This window comes from Strongylocentrotus purpuratus, unplaced genomic scaffold, assembly GCF_000002235.5.
Source record: "Strongylocentrotus purpuratus isolate Spur 01 unplaced genomic scaffold, Spur_5.0 spur5_scaffold_1, whole genome shotgun sequence".
NCBI classification, from domain to species: domain Eukaryota; kingdom Metazoa; phylum Echinodermata; class Echinoidea; order Camarodonta; family Strongylocentrotidae; genus Strongylocentrotus; species Strongylocentrotus purpuratus.
This window is the reverse complement of record NW_022145594.1, coordinates 52,829,547-52,852,334: the sequence shown is the minus strand read 5'-3', so window position 1 is coordinate 52,852,334 and position 22,788 is coordinate 52,829,547. Positions and strand designations below refer to the sequence as shown.

At 39.7% G+C, this 22,788-nt stretch overlaps 1 protein-coding gene across 2 annotated transcripts; it reads left to right on the top strand.

The window, feature by feature from the left end:
• The first annotated feature begins 290 nt into the window (after positions 1 to 290).
• Positions 291 to 22,706, top strand: LOC100890149 (tubulin-specific chaperone cofactor E-like protein). Of its 2 annotated transcripts, XM_030978480.1 has the most exons (6): positions 291 to 379; positions 11,080 to 11,231; positions 12,612 to 12,760; positions 13,927 to 14,126; positions 19,452 to 19,952; positions 21,529 to 22,706. In XM_030978480.1, the coding sequence occupies exons 2-6, from the start codon at positions 11,090 to 11,092 to the stop codon at positions 21,845 to 21,847; spliced, it is 1,311 nt and encodes a 436-aa protein (XP_030834340.1). In that variant the 5' UTR covers positions 291 to 379; positions 11,080 to 11,089; the 3' UTR covers positions 21,848 to 22,706. The 2 variants fall into 2 exon arrangements, with proteins under 2 accessions (XP_030834340.1, XP_030834339.1); XM_030978479.1 differs by lacking the exons at positions 291 to 379; positions 11,080 to 11,231 and adding an exon at positions 11,968 to 12,114.
• The last annotated feature ends 82 nt before the right edge of the window (positions 22,707 to 22,788 follow it).

The following is a 22,788-nucleotide window of genomic DNA, read 5'->3' as shown; positions in this document are numbered from 1 at the left end:
ATTCGTTACATCCCGTTCTTCTTTCTGTCGCTGCAGTGAATTTACTTCTGGCTTTAATTATATTCTTTATTCTTACTTGTCGCAATCTTTTTATCACTCCCATCGTTGCACTTCAGTTAGTTGCTTTACATATTTGTATTCCTTTGTTTCTTTGCATTTTGCTTTCTTTATTTCGTAATTCTCTATTTTCATGCACCCATGCAATGAGACTCCACGTCGCAACTTGTTTACAATGACATCATCCATCCTTCCACGTGTAACGTAAACATTGTGACGTAAATGTTTATTTTGCATATGCGCGACCCTGGTCGACCTCGAAGATCGCTACTCGACTAGACTCGACTAGACTCGGTACAGAGCTCAGAATAGGCTATGAATGGTAAGTTTTGATCAATTTTATTGTTTAATCGAATCCATTTACCTTCGCCTACCCATCCTCATGATCCTGTGTTCATATGCTCTAGAATCTGGTTACTCTAATGATGATTTATGTGCTTGATAATGATAATGATAAAGAGGCTAACATTGTCTTCGATCAAGCGATAAAGTGCGGTCGTGCTCTAGCGGAGCGCTGGCAGTAGTTGATGCCCAAACCTTTGGGGTGTAGCTTCATGGATTTACGCTGTGTTCAATATAAAAAGTTGGCGCAGTCTAGACCGAAAGCGTCAGTCTCTATAATCTATATCGTCGGTTGTTCCACTGAGACTATACGTCTGGCTCCACTAGACCTCATATATATATATATCCGGAGGTCTAGTGGAGCCAGACGTAGTCTCAGTGGAACAACCGACGATATTATAGAGACTGAAGCTAATTTCGGTCTAGGAGGCGCAGTCTTGCTTTTACATTTCCCGAAAATCTGACGTTTTTGTCGGCTGGCTTTTGGGCAAACCCGGACTTTAGTGCCCAGCTGAAAATCTCAGTTTATTATGGATTTAATATCAATAATATTAATTATGCTAATATATGCAAATATAAACATACCAAAACTTGATGATTTTTAATCATTTGACGTCATAAAAAGCAATTTTAAGCCAAAAATAGCAGCGAAGTAGGGGATCTCCTCTTTGCTTGATGCGAGATACTAGCGAACTGAATTGAAATAACCGAATAAAAACTATGGTGAACTAAAAAAAGAAAAGAAAAAATCAAACCACCTCTGAAATTACCTTTGAAATGTTTATTAATTTTTTCTTCCGATATGCGCACATGATAGGGGCAGGTTGGGATGGGATGGGGGGGGGGGGGGGGTGCTCAATAGTCGCCAAATTTGGGGTAAAAGGGCAACTGGCCTTGGGGGGGGGGCTAAATTTATTATTTACTTATTTTTCTTTGTAATCATTTTTCTAATTTTTTTCCGGGGTGGCTCTTTTCTTTATTCTGCTTCTTCTTTCTTTCTCACCAGATATGCACGAAACATTGGGGTTTGAAGAGATGACACCCCCCCCCCCCCTTCCTGATGGGGGCGCCAAATTTAAGGGTTATTTTAATCTTTCTTTCTTTTTCTCTGCCCCCCCCCCCCCCCCCCCGTCCCTTTCTCCCTTTCTCTTTAATAGGCATGCACGCATCGAGGGGGCGAGTGGGATGGGATGGGGGTGCTGAAAACTCGCCAAATTTGGGGTAAAAGGGCAACTGGCCTGGGGGGGGGGGGGCTAAATTTATTATTTACTTTTATTTCTTTGTAATCATTTTTCTAACTTTTTTTCCGGGGGGGGGGGGGGCTCTTTTAGTTATTCTGCTTCTTCTTTCTTTCTCACCAGATTTGCACGAAATATTGGGGGCTTGACGAAATGACAACCCCCTTTCCTGATGGGGGCGCCAAATTCAAGGGTTATTTTTTTTATTAATCTTTCTTTCTTTCTTTTCTCTGCCGCCCCCCTTTTCTCGCTTTCTCTTGAATAGACATGCACGCATCGAGGGGCGGGTGGGAGTCGGATGGGTGGTTTCTGGGAGCTTGATAGTTGCCAAATTTTGGGTAAAAGGGCGCACAATTGGTAATTATCCATTTTTTTAATTTGTTTATTCTCACATTTATTTATTTATTTTATTTGTTGGGGCGGGGGTATCGTTTCTTTGCCGTTTAATTCTGCTTCATCTCTCTCTCTCTCTCTCTCTCTTGAGACATGCCTGCAACATTTGGGGCCTAAGGAGATGAATCCTTCCCCCCAGCCCCCCCCCTGCCCCCTCCCTCGGAGCAAAACCCCCCCCCCTTTATTAACGGAAGCGTTGTGGTGAAGAGGGGGGGGGGGGCACTTGTCTCGAGCTCCATATTTGATACATGGGGGGGCAATCCCTATAATAGTCCCACGTTTCTCTGCATATGAAAGAGAAAGAATGAAAGAGATCAGCAATTACAATAAAAAAAAATAATCCTCAAATTTGGCTTCCAAGTATGCAGCCCTTTCACCAATAATTCAGCACCCCTACTCCTGACAGGGGGGGGGGGGGGATTCCCCTAAGTCTTGAATTTATAAAGACAAGAGAAAGAAGGGAAGAAAACCATCAAGATTGGCACCCCAGTCACCAAGTTTGCGCCCTTTTTACCTAAAACTTGGCGCTCCTGCCGAGGGAGGGGGCAGGGGGGGGGGCTGGGGGAAGGATTCATCTCCTTAGGCCCCAAATGTTGCAGGCATGTCTCAAGAGAGAGAGAGAGAGAGAGAGATGAAGCAGAATTAAACGGCAAAGAAACGATACCCCCGCCCCAACAAATAAAATAAATAAATAAATGTGAGAATAAACAAATTAAAAAAATGGATAATTACCAATTGTGCGCCCTTTTACCCAAAATTTGGCAACTATCAAGCTCCCAGAAACCACCCATCCGACTCCCACCCGCCCCTCGATGCGTGCATGTCTATTCAAGAGAAAGCGAGAAAAGGGGGGCGGCAGAGAAAAGAAAGAAAGAAAGATTAATAAAAAAAATAACCCTTGAATTTGGCGCCCCCATCAGGAAAGGGGTTGTCATTTCGTCAAGCCCCCAATATTTCGTGCAAATCTGGTGAGAAAGAAAGAAGAAGCAGAATAACTAAAAGAGCCCCCCCCCCGGAAAAAAAGTTAGAAAAATGATTACAAAGAAATAAAAGTAAATAATAAATTTAGCCCCCCCCCCCCCAGGCCAGTTGCCCTTTTACCCCAAATTTGGCGAGTTTTCAGCACCCCCATCCCATCCCACTCGCCCCCTCGATGCGTGCATGCCTATTAAAGAGAAAGGGAGAAAGGGACGGGGGGGGGGGGGGCAGAGAAAAAGAAAGAAAGATTAAAATAACCCTTAAATTTGGCGCCCCCATCAGGAAGGGGGGGGGGGTGTCATCATCTCTTCAAACCCCCAATGTTTCGTGCATATCTGGTGAGAAAGAAAGAAGAAGCAGAATAAAGAAAAGAGCCACCCCGGAAAAAAATTAGAAAAATGATTACAAAGAAAAATAAGTAAATAATAAATTTAGCCCCCCCCCCCAAGGCCAGTTGCCCTTTTACCCCAAATTTGGCGACTATTGAGCACCCCCCCCCCCCCCCCATCCCATCCCAACCTGCCCCTATCATGTGCGCATATCGGAAGAAAAAATTAATAAACATTTCAAAGGTAATTTCAGAGGTGGTTTGATTTTTTCTTTTCTTTTTTTAGTTCACCATAGTTTTTATTCGGTTATTTCAGTTCGCTAGTATCTCGCATCAAGCAAAGAGGAGATCCCCTACTTCGCTGCTATTTTTGGCTTAAAATTGCTTTTTATGACGTCAAATGATTAAAAATCATCAAGTTTTGGTATGTTTATATTTGCATATATTAGCATAATTAATATTATTGATATTAAATCCATAATAAACTGAGATTTTCAGCTGGGCACTAAAGTCCGGGTTTGCCCGATATATCGTCGGTGGGGTGACAAAACCTCGTATCTCAAAAATCATGAATTTTCAGCAGAGCGAAAAAATTGTCCTGTCTCAACGAATTTAGTGCTGTGAGTGTGACACGTACCGTCCTTTCTTTTTAAAACTGGAATATTTATTCAATTTGTAATGTCATTGTTGAAATACAGTAAAATAATTGTTTTTATATTTGAAAGTGAGTTACAAGGTTTTTGCTTTTATCTAGATCTACATTGAGATACGAGTTTTTAGTTTGTATTCAAATTGAGATACGAGTTCTTACTTTCAACTCTGATTGAGTTACGAGGATTTGAATACACTAACTTCGGTACTGTTAGGCCGTGTGTGAGTTACAAGGAAAATGAATGACGTACCTTAAGTTACGAGGTTTTGTTAGTGCAGCTTCAAAGATAAGATAAGATAAGATAAGATAAGATAAGATTTTATTCGTCTTTCTTTCAAATGACATACAGAGCATAACATTGGATCATAACACATTTACAAAGCAAAATAACAAATTATGATAATGATAAAAAAACATAGCTAACTAAAAGAAAGACGAGGAGACCCTGGTAAAAGCAGAGCTTGTAATTATTAGGGTCCCCTCTGAGCCGGATAAAACATGATGAATAGATATTTGTGACTACCTAAGAATACAATAGGGAAAAGGGGGTATAACAAAACAAGAAGTGTACACACACACAACAACAACAACAAAAAGAGAGACTAGACTAGACAAGACGGGAGAAAAGAGAAAATATGAGAAATAATAGAAGAATACAGCACATCGACAATAGGCACAGCACACAACGGGCACAAGACAACAGGGGGAGGGAATAAGAGGTTGACAATCTGAAAATATTCAGTTAGACACATATTAATATCAAGAAGAAAATTTACATTTATAGTAATACATAATATATCTTGGCACCATAATAACTACAAAAATGAACTACTCTATGAGTCACAGTATTTATCGAGAAGATAAACCTTAAGTTTACACTTAAATGAAGAGAGACTAACAGATTGCTTAACGCTAGAGCCTAGAGAGTTCCAAAATTTAGGTCCAGTAAAAACCAAAGTATTAAAAGTTAACTTTGTCCTTACTTGGGGTAAGTGAAACGCAGAGGCATTTCGTGTAGCATGGTCATGAACTTGACTATTTTTCTTAAAAATGCTGACTAGAGCCTGTGGAAGGACACCAGAATCGAAGTTGTACATTAAAGAACCCAGTTGAAGGTGATAAATATCTTGCACCTTTAAAATTCTATGCGTATAAAAAAGCGGATTAGTGTGCGTACGAAAGCTAACGTTACAAATAATTCTTAAGACCCTCTTTTGAATCAAATATAACTTTTCAAGGTTAGTTTTAAGAGAGTTACCCCAAGCAAGAACACCATAATTAAGATAGGGGAGGATTAATGTTGAGTACATTAATAAAAGGATGCCTTTAGGTAAAATTGATTTCAATTTATGAATTACGCCACTGTTTCTTGACAATGTCTTATAGAGATGATTTACATGTACATGAATTTTCCAACTCATTTGCTCATCAATGTGCAAACCAAGGAATTTTGTTGATGATACCCTATCTATCAATACATTATTAAATGATACATCTCCTGGAAGCACTTTGATTGTATTACTAAAAAACATATAATTTGTCTTTTGCAGATTTAAAGACAATTTATTTGCTTGAATCCACAAAGTAACTTTACTTAGTTCGAAATTAACCGTTTCTAACAGAGTTTGTGAATTTTTGTGTGAATAGTACAAGCTTTGAGCATTTGACTGTCAAGTGGATTTGGCGCCTTATAAATCATATGTATTATTATTATTATTAAGCTGGAATCATCAGCAAATAAAATGAATGACAAAATATCAGATGAGAAATGAAAGTCATTAATATATACAATAAACAAGAGCGGACCAAGGAGAGATCCCTGAGGAACGCCGCATGTGACATTCTGACATTTCTAACAGAGTTTGTGAATTTTTGTGTGAATAGTACAAGCTTTGAGCATTTGACTGTCAAGTGGATTTGGCGCCTTATAAATCATATGTATTATTATTATTATTAAGCTGGAATCATCAGCAAATAAAATGAATGACAAAATATCAGATGAGAAATGAAAGTCATTAATATATACAATAAACAAGAGCGGACCAAGGAGAGATCCCTGAGGAACGCCGCATGTGACATTCTGTAACCCTGAATCAAAACCGTTTAAAGAAACAAATTGTTTCCTGTCAGCTAAGTAGCTCTTAAACCAGTCCAGAGCTGTGCCCTTGACACCATAATGCGATAATTTCCCTAGCAAAATTTCATGATCTATAGTATCAAATGCCTTGGAATAATCAAGGAATATACCGATTGTGTGCATCTTTTTGTCTATTGCTTGTGAAATCTTATCTATAAAGTGCAGCAAGGCATGAGAGGTAGTATGTTTCTCTCGGAACCCAAACTGAAAATTTGAGAATATTTTACTTTTGTTGAAAAATTCTAAAGTTCTAACATAAATCACTTTCTCAAGGATCTTTGAGAAGGAGGTTAGAAGTGAAATAGGACGGTAATTTGAAAAAGATTGAGGATCACCCTTTTTAAAAACGGGTACGACTTTTGCAATTTTCATGTTTTCGGGGACTATTCCATTTAACATTGATGAATTAAAAACATGAATAAGGGGTTGAATAATCGCTAAGATAACCTGTTTAATTATGTCATTATTGACACCATCGTAACCAGGACTTTTCCCAGCCTTAAGCGAATTCACAATAGTAAGCAACTCTTCCCTAACTAATGGGAAAAGGAATAAGCTTTTCTTGTTAAAGGGGGTTAAAGTTACGAGGTTTAGTTTAAGGGTGTTTGTGTGGAATTTGTGAAAAACCGAGAAGGAGGCGTTCCATGGATTTATCAGGTGGTGTCGTAGGCTATTAGGACCCGGGCCCCCCCCCCCCCCTGACTTTTTTTTTGTTTAGATTTAGGTCTATCTAGACTGATCTAGGTCTAATTGTTTTTTTGTTTTTTTTTAAATATATAAAAAATATACATGTAGATATAAAAAGTTGTAGTAAGTGCTGCTCACACTACCCCCCCCCCCCTCCCCCTACCACTGAGTGAAAAATGATCAGCGCAATTTTCGAATTCCCGGTAGCAATCATGGAGATAAAAAAATAATGCTCACTAGACTAGATCTACCCCCCCCCCACCCCCCAGTCGCTGAATAAGCATTCAGCGACTGGCTGAGACGTTGCGAAATTTTCTCTCAAAAAAACAATCGTCAGCGCGATTTTCAAATTTTAGGCCCCCCCCCTATCGGCAAATCCTGGATCTGCCACTAATCTAGAGTCTATTCCTGTTTGGGGCGATGTGGTCATGCTCAGGCGCGCCAGAAGCAGTTATGGATTGTGGGGTTAATGGGGCAAACATTCATTTCCAGGGGCCGTATTCTGAACGTTGTAACTTTTGTTGTATCTTTTCTCTCATCTGTTTGGAGGCGCCTGCGTTCAAACTTTTGTTTTGTGCGCTGGTAACTGCAGAGACGCCACGTTCAAAGATTACCAATGCGTGACATTTTCATGACTCGGCGCGGTAGCTCTGTAACTGTGCTTGTAAGTAATAAAATGGTGCTAAATCCTCATTTGCATATGCGCACGAGAGATGATTTGAAAAGATAATTGGTATTCTGAAAATTGTTGTATCTTTTATCTTATCTTATCTTGCGTGGTATTTACAACAATATTTAAAACAGGTAGGGGGTTGTTGTATCTTTTGTGATGATATAATGGCAGCAATATTTCTTGCCCAGAACCAACTTTGTGCCAAAAGACGAGTTACAAGAATATTGTGTGTTGACCGGAAACATCACAGATGAGAACTTTCTAAGAATTACATGCTAAGATATGACGATTTTAGTACTCTCAAATACCAATGTAGTGAAAGCGTGACTTGTCTTCATGATTCACATGCCACAGCGCATGATGACGCGCGTAATAAGCGCTCAAATATCTAATTACGCCCAAGATTAGTCTGCGCTAGGCGCATCTTCAGATCTGACATAAAGTATTCCTATTGGTTGACCTACTTATCATGCTTATGAAACAGATTTTGATTGGTAGGGTCCATACAAATGGGCGTGTCAACAGCGGTCAAAGATAAGATAGAGGCGGATAAAACAATGTTCAGAATACCAACTTACAACAATATTAGCGCTGTGTTATCTCTGGGCGATACAACAAAATATAACACAAAACTTGCAACAATGTTCAGAATACCGCCTTTCAGCTCACCTTTCAGGGGCAGTGGCATAATGAGCAAAAACTTTTTTTTTTAAGGGGGGGGGGGGGCAGAAGAAAAATCTGCATCACTACCACTCTTACATGTTACATGCAGGCCCGCATAAATTTTTTTTAAAGTGGAGTATTAACAATCAGCTTTATATCTCGACAATCGGATAACAAGGTGTTCTCAGACCTTCGGATAACTCCAGGTATTTCGGACCATTCTGCAATTTTGTGCAGTATACATCTCCACAAACCTCCAAGATTGACAGTATTCGAAGGCACCTCTGTACTGATGTTGCTCCACTTCCACCACTGTCTTGTATTGGACTTGCAACACTTGCAGATACTACTTCAGAGGAAATTGAGTCGCTTATCCGCAACAACCCTGTGAAATCATGTGAGCTTGATCCGATTCCAACTAGTGCCACTATCATACATGTATTTCCTTACATTGCCGATGTGGTCATGCAATCTGAGTCTGCAGAGTGGAAAAGTTCCGAAAGCCTTAAAGATCGCTCATATTCATCCACTACTGAAGAAGCCTTCATTAGATCCAGAATGTCTCCAGAACTATCGTCCAGTCTCGAATCTACCTTACTTGTCAAAACTTTTGGAGCGTGTAGTCTTCTCTAGATTGTATGATTACCTACAGGAGAATGATCTACTCGACAATCACCAGTCAGCTTACCATGCAAATCACAGTGTTGAGACCCTGCTCGTCAACCTGTCCAAAAACATCCTGACAGAAATGGATGTTGGTAGGATCACAGCAGTCGTGTTATTAGACCTGTCGGCAGCATTTGATACTGTGGACCATCGTATCCTTGTCAATGTATTGTCATCCATTGGAATTCGTGACCACGCACTTGAATGGTTCATGTCCTATTTGGATGGACGGCAGCAATTGGTATGTGTAAATCATGAAAGATCTGATCCTGTCAAGCTCAGTTGTAGCGTCCCGCAGGGGTCAGTCGGGGGGCCGTTTTGCTGTTTTCCTTGTACATCACTAGGCTCAAGCAAGTTTTACAGCAGCATGATGTCAAGTATCACTGCTATGCAGATGACATCCAGATCTACGCATCGTTCCTTCCCAATCAAAATGACGCAAGACGGACTGTCAAACTACTCGAAGCTTGCGTCAAAGATGTGCAAACTTAGATGAACTCGAACTCACTCAAACTGAATGATAGTAAAACTAAACTAATTTTATTGGGTTTGAAATCTAATCTTGCTAAGATACAGTCGTTCAATATATCCATATCAGATTCTGTAATTAGTCCTTCCTCGCAATGTCGTAACCTTGGTGTCATGTTAAACTCGTCTATGTCATTGTCAACTCATGTTTCTAGTATTTGTAAGTCAGTCAGATATCAACTGAGAAATCTAGGTTTTATTAGGAAATACTTAAGTCGTTCAACCACAGAGAAACTTGTACATGCTCTTATTTCATCACGCTTAGATTTCTGTAATTCTATTCTCTATCTACTCCCTAACACAAAACTTTCTTGACTCCAGGAACTGCAAAATACTGCTGCACGTATTGTCACACTTTCTTCTTGTAGAACCCACATCACCCCCATTCTCAAAACTCTTCACTGGCTCCCGGTTTGTGACCGAATTATTTTTAAGTTGTTGTTGCTGGTTTTCAATTCCTTGTATGACTGCTCCTTCCTACAATATCAAGTTGATTGTTAAGTATAAGCCTACAAGACATCTTCGTTCATCTCAATCCTCCTTATTAGCTGTCCCTAAGATGCGCAGTTCCTGGGGAGATAGAGCATTTTCTCATTCTGGTCCGTCCCTTTGGAATAAGCTGCCTCTTAGTATTCATAATTTAACTGCCCTTCATGACTTCAAAGTTGCTCTAAAAACCCATCTTTTTCTAAACAGTGCTATTTAATCATGTCAATGTAGCATAATAATTTGTGTTGTTTTAGTTTACTTTATTTTAGTTAAGAAAGTTATATTTTTGTGATAGTAATACATGTATGTACAGCGCCATGAGCGTCAGAGCCTGGCGGATACAGGCGCTATATAAATATCCATATTATTATTATTAATCAGGTAAAGAGCGTAGCAATCGAGCAAAGCGGTCGAGTGGAGCATAAATTGTCGTGGGGTGCAGGGGCAGAGCCCCCCGAAGCCCAGTGGTTTCAGGCATTCCATTACAGTCAGATAAGATAATTTTGATACCTTATTTGTGACACTGACAAGTCATATAATTGGCGTTGGGTCCAGGGGGCTGAGCCCTTTTCTTTGAATGGAATAGGCAGTCCACAAGTAGAATTAATAATAATAATAATAATATTGGATTCTTATATAGCGCACATATCGACCTTGCAAGGTCCTCAAGGCGCTCCAACATTACCCGGCTATGCTAGGCTGCCGATTTCGACGCTCACAGCATTTTAAGGAATTCCTTCTTACCGGTACCCATTTAACACCTGGGTGGAGAGTGGCAAATGTAGATCAATGTCTTGCCAAAGGACATTAGTGCCGCGGCGGGACTCGAACCGCGGACTAAAATAATTTAACATAAACAAAATTATCAGGATCAATTTATACAGATATTTATTATATTTATACAGTATAATGCACCCTTTTAGACATTTCTTTTGAATTCTCAATTTTATACAGGTATTATATTAATGGGTTGTTGAAGCTTGATTTAGAGAGAAATTTGACACATTGCAATCAGGTTGAGATGTGTGTGTTTATTTAGAATATAAAAGTAGGCATTGTACAGAGCTCTCACCTTACGTTCCACTTGATTCATTGGAAGGATGTTAGAGGGGTCCCCCCCCCCCCACCCCACCCCAATAACTTGCACACTAATCGTAATGAAAACAGGACTGTTGCAATGTATGGCTTTTACTGAACTTTTAATTGAGGGCTAACACCTTTGTTTTTGGCATATTTGTCTTGTATTAGATCAGTAACAATGGCTGAGAAGAAAGAAGAGGATAACTCATTGACTGATGCCATCTTAACCAAGTATGGAAACATGGAATCAGGTCTTCATGACATGGGAAAAGTTCAAGTCTATTTCAGTGCTCCAGCCAAGAAAATACAATCATCAAAAGGTATGGATCAAATCATTTGTCTCACCAAAGTAAATACAATCATCACAAGGTATGTATCAAATCATCTGTCTCACCAAAGAAAATACAATCATCACAAGGTATGTATCAAATCATCTGTCTCACCAAAGAAAATACAATCATCACAAGGTATGTATCAAATCATCTGTCTCAGCCAAGAAAATACAATCATCACAAGGTATGTATCAAATCATCTGTCTCAGCCAAGAAAATACAATCATCACAAGGTATGTATCAAATAATCTGTCTCAGCCAAGAAAATACAATCATCACAAGGTATGTATCAAATCATCTGTCTCAGCCAAGAAAATACAATCATCACAAGGTATGTATCAAATAATCTGTCTCAGCCAAGAAAATACAATCATCCCAAGGTATATATCAAATAATCTGTCTCAGCCAAGAAAATACAATCATCACAAGGTATGTATCAACTCATCTGTCTCAGCCAAGAAAATACAATCATCACAAGGTATGTATCAAATCATCTGTCTCAGCCAAGAAAATACAATCATCACAAGGTATGTATCAAATAATCTGTCTCAGCCAAGAAAATACAATCATCCCAAGGTATATATCAAATAATCTGTCTCAGCCAAGAAAATACAATCATCACAAGGTATGTATCAAATCATCTGTCTCAGCCAAGAAAATACAATCATCAAAAGGTATGTATCAAATTATCTGTCTCAGCCAAGGAAAATACAATCATCACAAGGTATGTATCAACTCATCTGTCTCAGCCAAGAAAATACAATCATCAAAAGGTATGTATCAAATCATATGTCTCAGCCAAGAAAATACAATCATCACAAGGTATGTATCAAATCATCTGTCTCAGCCAAGAAAATACAATCATCAAAAGGTATGTATCAAATCATCTGTCTCAGCCAAGGAAAATACAATCATCACAAGGTATGTATCAAATCATCTGTCTCAGCCAAGAAAATACAATCATCACAAGGTATGTATCAAATCATCTGTCACAGCTAAGAAATCATGAGGCTAAACAAGTTAAAATAATGATAATTCATTTATACAGCACATTGATTAATTGATGAAGTCTCTACAGTATGCACTTTACCTGGTAATTTAGAGTGTATATTAATTGCAAATATGTTTTATAAGGTGTGTATGAAACCATCAATGATATCATCCATTCTTTGGCCCACTTTTGTCTCTAGCAATGTTACACCTTTTGCTACATATTTCCAATAAAACATTTATAACATGGGTAGAAATCATCAAAAATGTCAAACGTTGTGTTTGGGAAGATCGTGAATTTGAATAGTTTGACCATTCGATCTAAGTTGTCTTAATTTGTATGGTGACAAAGCATTTGTTTTGCCCTCTTCTCTTCAGATGACACGATGGATCTCAAACTTCCCAGAATCTTGGTCCTGAATCGATACAAGATCAGAAATGCTGGAAATGAAGAAAGATTAGCTGAGCTCTGTAAATGTGTTACAGAGCTGGACTTGGCTGAGAATGCTTTAGATAACTGGAAAGAGGTGAGATAGATAGACATATGATTGTCATTGCATGAAGAAAGCTGATGTGTTTATTATTGTATGGGACTTGTAGACTTAAGGTTGAATTGATCTTTTTATGAGCAGTGTACATCAGAAAAGATAACTCTCCTAGATTGATATACTCAAACCTGCTTTGGTGACCACCTGTCTACAGCACTGTGGGCCTTTGTGTTTGATGCTGGGGTGATAGTAATGATAATATACCACCTGTCTACAGCACTGTGGGCCTTTGTGTTTCATGCTGGGGTGATAGTAATGATAATATACATTTGAAGAACAAAAGTATGGACTTCTGATGGAAAACAGATCAAATGTTTGGATGGTGCTGAAAGAGAGAGAGAAACATGGGGAGAGGTAGACGGGGAAGTGTGTCCACCCTGAAAATGAGTTTGGGTTATTTAAAAGCAAAATGTTTGAGGAAAATGCTGTAAAGAGTGATACTTCATATGAACATTTTAAAAGTCATAATCACGAGAATGTACTTTCTCCTTAAAGGTACTTTGTCCCATTTGCAGCCAACCTCAAATTCTGTGAAACTTTGCAGGAATTATGGATATGTCATGTATGTCCTATCTGTGAAATTTAAATGTTAGCAGTGTCCTAATATTCAAATTATGCAAGGAAACCCGTTTACTTGCTAGACTCCACTGTCAGACACTATCGAGTGACTGACTGGCTTTTTTTCTTCTTTGGTAATAACATATATAAAATGAGCTGTAAAGGGTACATGAGCATTTGTCTACATCAATAACCCACTTCTTGTGATGCCCAAAATTAAACTGAGTGAATCTTTGCGCCGCAAAAACGTATGACCATTCTGTACAATGGACTGAAAATCAAGACTGTTTTTTATTGGCTCTATAGCTCCTAAGTCGATTTGACAACTAATAGTCGTTATTTTCCCACTTGAGGACATTTTCAAGCCCCACCTTTTTTAGGGAAGTTCTAAATTAGTATTATCTTGCAAATGCCGTTAGAATTTAACCTTTTCATTTTGGGAGGCCTGCAAATTGGACATAGTACCTTTAAAAGTGCAATTTTATTAGTTAACCTTATAAAGTTGAAACATCGTTTTCTATAATTTATGTTATTGCAATAACTTTAGCATGCTTTGATTGTTTTTGTTTTTCTAATTATCTTCATAGATCCTGAAAATTGCCGGTCAGCTTCCAAGCTTAGAATTCTTCAACCTCAGCTCAAATCCATTACACCTAGCCACACCCTTAGCAACACCCTTAGCAACCACCAGTAGTCTTGTCAACATGGAGAATATACAGAGATTGGTGTTAAACAATACCAAACTACACTGGGAGTCCATACACAGTCTGCTTACAGTCATGCAAAGGTACGTAGCAGGTTATAACCCTAACCCTAACCAAGCTACACTGGGAGTCCATACACAGTCTTCTTACAGTCATGCAAAGGTACGTAGCAGGTTATAACCCTTACCCTAACCAAGCTACACTGGGAGTCCATACACAGTCTTCTTACAGTCATGCAAAAGTACGTAGCAGGTTATAACCCTAACCCTAACCAAACTACACTGGGAGTCCATACACAGTCTTCTTACAGTCATGCAAAGGTACGTAGCAGGTTATAACCCTAACCCTAACCAAGCTACACTGGGAGTCCATACACAGTCTGCTTACAGTCATGCAAAGGTACGTAGCAGGTTATAACCCTAACCCTAACCAAGCTACACTGGGAGTCCATACACAGTCTTCTTACAGTCATGCAAAGGTATGTAGCAGGTTATAACCCTAACCCTAACCAAGCTACACTGGGAGTCCATACACAGTCTGCTTACAGTCATGCAAAGGTACGTAGCAGGTTATAACCCTTACCCTAACCAAGCTACACTGGGAGTCCATACACAGTCTTCTTACAGTCATGCAAAGGTACGTAGCAGGTTATAACCCTTACCCTAACCAAGCTACACTGGGAGTCCATACACAGTCTTCTTACAGTCATGCAAAGGTACGTAGCAGGTTATAACCCTAACCCTAACCAAACTACACTGGGAGTCCATACACAGTCTTCTTACAGTCATGCAAAGGTACGTAGCAGGTTCCTACCCTAACCCTAACCAAGCTACACTGGGAGTCCATACACAGTCTTCTTACAGTCATGCAAAGGTACGTAGCAGGTTATAACCCTAACCCTAACCAAACTACACTGGGAGTCCATACACAGTCTGCTTACAGTCATGCAAAGGTACGTAGCAGGTTATAACCCTAACCCTAACCAAGCTACACTGGGAGTCCATACACAGTCTTCTTACAGTCATGCAAAGGTATGTAGCAGGTTATAACCCTTACCCTAACCAAGCTACACTGGGAGTCCATACACAGTCTGCTTACAGTCATGCAAAGGTACGTAGCAGGTTATAACCCTAACCCTAACCAAACTACACTGGGAGTCCATACACAGTCTTCTTACAGTCATGCAAAGGTACGTAGCAGGTTATAACCCTAACCCTAACCAAGCTACACTGGGAGTCCATACACAGTCTTCTTACAGTCATGCAAAGGTACGTAGCAGGTTATAACCCTAACCCTAACCAAGCTACACTGGGAGTCCATACACAGTCTGCTTACAGTCATGCAAAGGTACGTAGCAGGTTATAACCCTAACCCTAACCAAGCTACACTGGGAGTCCATACACAGTCTTCTTACAGTCATGCAAAGGTACGTAGCAGGTTATAACCCTAACCCTAACCAAGCTACACTGGGAGTCCATACACAGTCTGCTTACAGTCATGCAAAGGTACGTAGCAGGTTATAACCCTAACCCTAACCAAACTACACTGGGAGTCCATACACAGTCTTCTTACAGTCATGCAAAGGTACGTAGCAGGTTATAACCCTTACCCTAACCAAGCTACACTGGGAGTCCATACACAGTCTGCTTACAGTCATGCAAAGGTACGTAGCAGGTTCCTACCCTAACCCTAACCCTAAACAATACCAAACTACACTGGGAGTCCATACACAGTCTTCTTACAGTCATGCAAAGGTACGTAGCAGGTTATAACCCTAACCCTAACCAAACTACACTGGGAGTCCATACACAGTCTTCTTACAGTCATGCAAAGGTACGTAGCAGGTTATAACCCTAACCCTAACCAAACTACACTGGGAGTCCATACACAGTCTTCTTACAGTCATGCAAAGGTACGTAGCAGGTTATAACCCTAACCCTAACCAAGCTACACTGGGAGTCCATACACAGTCTGCTTACAGTCATGCAAAGGTACGTAGCAGGTTCCTACCCTAACCCTAACCCTAAACAATACCAAACTACACTGGGAGTCCATACACAGTCTTCTTACAGTCATGCAAAGGTACGTAGCAGGTTATAACCCTTACCCTAACCAAACTACACTGGGAGTCCATACACAGTCTTCTTACAGTCATGCAAAGGTACGTAGCAGGTTATAACCCTAACCCTAACCAAACTACACTGGGAGTCCATACACAGTCTGCTTACAGTCATGCAAAGGTACGTAGCAGGTTATAACCCTAACCCTAACCAAGCTACACTGGGAGTCCATACACAGTCTTCTTACAGTCATGCAAAGGTACGTAGCAGGTTATAACCCTTACCCTAACCAAACTACACTGGGAGTCCATACACAGTCTTCTTACAGTCATGCAAAGGTACGTAGCAGGTTATAACCCTTACCCTAACCAAGCTACACTGGGAGTCCATACACAGTCTTCTTACAGTCATGCAAAGGTACGTAGCAGGTTATAACCCTAACCCTAACCAAGCTACACTGGGAGTCCATACACAGTCTGCTTACAGTCATGCAAAGGTACGTAGCAGGTTATAACCCTAACCCTAACCAAGCTACACTGGGAGTCCATACACAGTCTGCTTACAGTCATGCAAAGGTACGTAGCAGGTTATAACCCTAACCCTAACCAAGCTTCACTGGGAGTCCATACACAGTCTTCTTACAGTCATGCAAAGGTACGTAGCAGGTTATAACCCTAACCCTAACCAAGCTTCACTGGGAGTCCATACACAGTCTGCTTACAGTCATGCAAAGGTACGTAGCAGGTTATAACCCTAACCCTAACCAAGCTACACTGGGAGTCCATACACAGTCTTCTTACAGTCATGCAAAGGTACGTAGCAGGTTATAACCCTAACCCTAACCAAGCTACACTGGGAGTCCATACACAGTCTGCTTACAGTCATGCAAAGGTACGTAGCAGGTTATAACCCTAACCCTAACCAAGCTACACTGGGAGTCCATACACAGTCTGCTTACAGTCATGCAAAGGTACGTAGCAGGTTCCTACCCTAACCCTAACCAAACTACACTGGGAGTCCATACACAGTCTTCTTACAGTCATGCAAAGGTATGTAGCAGGTTCCTACCCTAACCCTAACCAAGCTACACTGGGAGTCCATACACAGTCTTCTTACAGTCATGCAAAGGTACGTAGCAGGTTCCTACCCTAACCCTAACCCTAAACAATACCAAACTACACTGGGAGTCCATACACAGTCTTCTTACAGTCATGCAAAGGTACGTAGCAGGTTCCTACCCTAACCCTAACCAAGCTACACTGGGAGTCCATACACAGTCTTCTTACAGTCATGCAAAGGTACGTAGCAGGTTCCTACCCTAACCCTAACCAAACTACACTGGGAGTCCATACACAGTCTGCTTACAGTCATGCAAAGGTATGTAGCAGGTTCCTACCCTAACCCTAACCAAGCTACACTGGGAGTCCATACACAGTCTTCTTACAGTCATGCAAAGGTATGTAGCAGGTTCCTACCCTAACCCTAACCAAACTACACTGGGAGTCCATACACAGTCTTCTTACAGTCATGCAAAGGTACGTAGCAGGTTATAACCCTAACCCTAACCAAACTACACTGGGAGTCCATACACAGTCTGCTTACAGTCATGCAAAGGTATGTAGCAGGTTCCTACCCTAACCCTAACCAAACTACACTGGGAGTCCATACACAGTCTGCTTACAGTCATGCAAAGGTACGTAGCAGGTTCCTACCCTAACCCTAACCAAACTACACTGGGAGTCCATACACAGTCTTCTTACAGTCATGCAAAGGTATGTAGCAGGTTATAACCCTAACCCTAACCAAACTACACTGGGAGTCCATACACAGTCTTCTTACAGTCATGCAAAGGTACGTAGCAGGTTATAACCCTAACCCTAACCAAACTACACTGGGAGTCCATACACAGTCTTCTTACAGTCATGCAAAGGTACGTAGCAGGTTATAACCCTAACCCTAACCAAGCTACACTGGGAGTCCATACACAGTCTGCTTACAGTCATGCAAAGGTACGTAGCAGGTTCCTACCCTAACCCTAACCCTAAACAATACCAAACTACACTGGGAGTCCATACACAGTCTGCTTACAGTCATGCAAAGGTATGTAGCAGGTTCCTACCCTAACCCTAACCAAACTACACTGGGAGTCCATACACAGTCTTCTTACAGTCATGCAAAGGTATGTAGCAGGTTATAACCCTAACCCTAACCAAACTACACTGGGAGTCCATACACAGTCTTCTTACAGTCATGCAAAGGTACGTAGCAGGTTATAACCCTAACCCTAACCAAGCTACACTGGGAGTCCATACACAGTCTGCTTACAGTCATGCAAAGGTACGTAGCAGGTTATAACCCTAACCCTAACCAAACTACACTGGGAGTCCATACACGGTCTGCTTACAGTTATGCAAAGGTAGCCTTAACCTTAACCCTAATCACCATCTTTTTTGTATGAGAATGTTGTTTTATAGCAAGAAACAGGCCTGATAATCCCCAGTTTAAATCTGTTTTCTGACTTCTTCTTTTTTTCCCTGATCTTTGAAGGAAAAAAAGAAAAAAAAAAAATTTTTTTTAGATTGCTCACTGTCACTCCTGAAGAAACTACTGCTTTCAATTATGCAATTTTACCTGTGTGGGAAATATGTCAGCAGATTGAAAATGCCAAAGGAAATATTCCTTAAAATGCAATTTGTAAGTAATTTGGGCCTCTTTAGTGAACACATAAACCTTTATGTAAAAGCATACCGGTAATAGAATTCAACGCACTTGACATTGATAATTTTGCTTAAATTTGTTATTTCTTCAAGCATGTCAACATTTAGGTAGATTAGATCTATTCCAGTTTTGTTTTTTGTTTTTTTGTAATGGCAATCAGTCAAGAACTGACCATTCAACCTCTCTTTTATACTCGCTTGAAAATGCTTGTATTTCTATCCTGTTACTCATCATTAACATGATCACATATTTCTTATAAACTTTTTGATTGATTGATATGAATATAATACCATATAAGGAGTGATTTTGTAGATTGCCTTGATACGACACTAAACTATGTAGAATAATAACATTCTTTTCACCTCTTTTCAAACTTGCCTGCAGTATTAAAGCCCCACTGTCCTACTTGTAGCTACTTGCTCCCTCTATATAGAAAACTTCCCCAATTGGTGCCTGTTGGTCCCCCATGATCCCTATTTCTTATGTCATTTGAGAGCTGAGTTGATGAGATAGCAAACTGTCAGTGACCTTGCTGTGTGGTCTAATCCCTCCTGGACAAACTAGTGCAGATAAGCTTTAAGCCATGAAGCAATTATTTTACAGAAATCTTTCTTTTTCAATTTTGTTTAGGTTGAAGGAGCTTCATCTCAGTCTGAATGAGTTTAGCAGTGTTTCATCAGGCGACTGCACTCATACCAATCTCAAGCTACTTCAATTCAATAATAATCAAGTGAAGGAGTGGGAAGATGTGAAGAAGCTTGGTGCAATGTTCCCTGGCCTAGAAACACTCATACTCATGGCGAACCCTATCACGAGACTAGGAGCTCGTCCTGGAGAGGCGTTCCCTAATCTGAAGGTGGTGTGTCTGAGCGAGACATTGGTAGAGTCATGGGATGAACTAGACAAGTTGAATGAATTCCCATCTCTGAAAGAAGCCCTGGTGAAAGGAATTCCCTTGCTATGTGTAACAGGGAAGGGGGATAAAGCAGAGAAGCAGATCAGACAGCTGGCTGTTGCTAGGTTAGGCAAGCTGGAGAGTCTCAATAGAAGTGTTATTACAGAGCCAGAGAGGGAGCAAGCAGAGAGACTGTTTATTAGACAGTTCAGACATAGTGATGTCAGACCTACTAGGTAAGTCCTTGTAGATGGTCTGGGCCCTGCTTCATAAAACTTGATATCAATAACAAGTTACAAGCTACTGTTATAAGCTACTGAAATCATGGCATCTGATTGGCTGAGAGCAAATTTGTCTTAGAAATATACAATTTGTATAGATAACAAGTTTTATGAAACAGGCCCCTGGTTTATTTTAGGCTAGTAAAACAAGTGTAGCTTTTCAGAGGAAAGAAATAACATGTTTAAGACATGATTCTAATCATCTTGTGAAAATTTGTATTAATGTTATTTATAATCCTTTGTTACTGAAGTTGTAGACATGGGGGTGGGGGGGGGGGGGTCTGGTTACCCACTTACTGGGATTTCGGGTATGAATACACTGTACCTTTTCTATGGGGAATTTTCCAAAATTCAATGCTGAAATCGTCGGCCGGCTGGCAGAAGGGCGTTAGCGTGCGAGCGACTCAAAAACTTCTTTTCAAATTATTTGCATTTAAAGATTTGTTTTATATTTAAACTGCTTTCCGTCCCGAAAATTGGTTTAAAACATAAAAGACTAATAGAGATGTTGTAGTAGAACACGGCCTCAATTTGTTTTCGGAAATAAGTCAGTTTTATAAAATGAGGTGATTTAGTGCTAACGCCCTTCTGCTTATAGTTTCATTATTGACCTGAAATTTAAGCTAACGCCCTTCTGCCACCCAGGTGACGAAATATACATGTACTGTAGCTGCATTCATTGTGGAAAACCGGGTTCCCAGTCTCCATCCTTTCTCATTCTAAAGCATATACCTTGAAGGCCACACCTCGCCATTGTGGTGATGAAGATCCCATAGATAGTATGGTGTGGCAGGGTTAAGGGGGGTCCCATGGGACCCATTTAAAAACCAAGGTTGGATAGTTTTTGTTTGAAGCTTAGGAGTGTGGGAGCATCAATGGCAGTTAGTGGCATACTTGATTAAGACATTGCCAGATGAATTTACATGTTAAAGGGAAAGTCCACCCCCAAAATAAGTTTGTTTCGATAGAGGCAGAATAATAAGAAAATCAGGTGAGTGAAAGTTTTAGCAAATTCTGAATGAAAATAAGAAAATTATGAATTATTGAAGTTGTGATCAATCAAATACAAATTGGCAACTCTGTGACTTATCATACGAGCTCTCCTTCATTTGCTTTGTGCATAATATTCCATAAAATCATGTTTTCTTCGTTATTGATGACGGAATATATATTTGTTCCTTGCAGGGGCAGTATAGAAACATATTTGCAATTATTATATTTAGGGTGCATGTATGGTTGAAATTCTTGAGGGAAAATGAAAATTTTAGATTTTTTTAGTACTGAACAAATGGAAGTTGAGCTCGCATGATACGTCATAGAGTTGCCAATTTGTGTTTGATTGATCACAACTTCAAAAATCCTAACTTCCTTATTTTTAATCGGAATTTGCTCAAACTTTCACTGACTTGTTTCTCTCATTTTTTTACTCCTATTAAAACTAACTTAATTTCAGGGTGGACTTCCCCTTTAATGAGAGATTGAGTAAGAGCTAGTATAACCATCATTTTTATATTCTTTTTTTCTGCAACAGGTATGATGAGCTGATTGCTAAACATGGACACATTCAAGAGCTTGCCAAGGTCGATTTAACTCCACGAACTACATTCAACTGTAAGATCACTTATGATGATACATCCTATGACATCATCGTCAATGTGAAGGATAATGTTAAGCAGCTCAACAAGCAAATCAGAGCCATCGTCGGTCTACCAACAAACAAATTCCGCACATATTTTATTTCTACCGATCCAACACACTTGAATAATAACGAGTGGCTTCGCTACCCAAATCGTTTCTTGCATAATTACAAGATTGGTGATGGTGATACTTTTGATATTGGCCCTGCATAGAGAAACTTTTTAATTGAAGATCTGGATACTGGCTACTACTAGAAGCTGTCACAGGTTAAATTTATAGCATGAGTTATTTTGTCAAGTTCAAGGCTCTGTAACACAAAGCTTAGGAATTGATCGTACAATTGATTTCTCGATTGATTTTTGCGATTGATTTTTGCGATTGGTCGCACATAGTGATCAATTGCTAAGCTTTGTGTTATGGAGCCTTGAAATCTAGAGCTAGATAGCTATGAATTTAACTTTTCATTTGTATGTTTACGGTACATGAGTTGTTCATTGTTGTGCTTACAGAGGGGTAATTTCAGCTGATATTGGAGTACTCATCGCATTGATTACTGAATTTTCTCTTTTTCCTCGGCCTAATAAAGGGATCATCCAATTGATGTACGTGATGGTTGGGTTCATTTAGGAATGTCTCCTAATAAAGTGACAGATTCCTTGAAGAGATGGGTCATGAGAAAGGTCTTATTCCAAGCATATGGTATCAGAGCAAGCTTGTATGCAAGAGAATTAACATCTCGACTATGAAGCATTATGAAGCACGATAGAGAGTAAGCTTGGGGTTACTATCACAAATGCCTTGTTGTTGTTTCTGTCTCAGCTTGTGATTTTATGACCATTGGACCATAATACCCTGTTACCCTTGACTGCCATACATTTAAATCAAAATCTTTTTTTCAGCTAATGGTGCTACCAAGATAGAATGAGCTGAGAAGAGAAGAAATAATTATTTCAGATGTATGAATTTTAAACATGTTTTGAAACTTTTGAAACGATATATCTGTCCATTTGATGTGCAATAATTGACTTGCATTTATGAAAATTAATATATATTAAATTGTGTATAAGCTCACTGACTATTTCCAATAATGTGTTTGTTTTACAATTGATGAATGCATTGTTTATGTGGTGTTGATGTATATAATAATAATAAT

What these genes read in the sequence shown, in the direction of transcription:
- LOC100890149 (XM_030978479.1), top strand. Translation starts at nt 11,970, where the DNA reads ATGTATCAACTCATCTGTCTCAGCCAAGAAAATACAATCATCAAAAGG. An exon ending in CTTTAGATAACTGGAAAGAG is followed by an intron (nt 12,761 to 13,926) that starts GTGAGATAGATA and finishes TTATCTTCATAG; the next exon opens with ATCCTGAAAATTGCCGGTCA. An exon ending in AGTGATGTCAGACCTACTAG is followed by an intron (nt 19,953 to 21,528) that starts GTAAGTCCTTGT and finishes TTTCTGCAACAG; the next exon opens with GTATGATGAGCTGATTGCTA.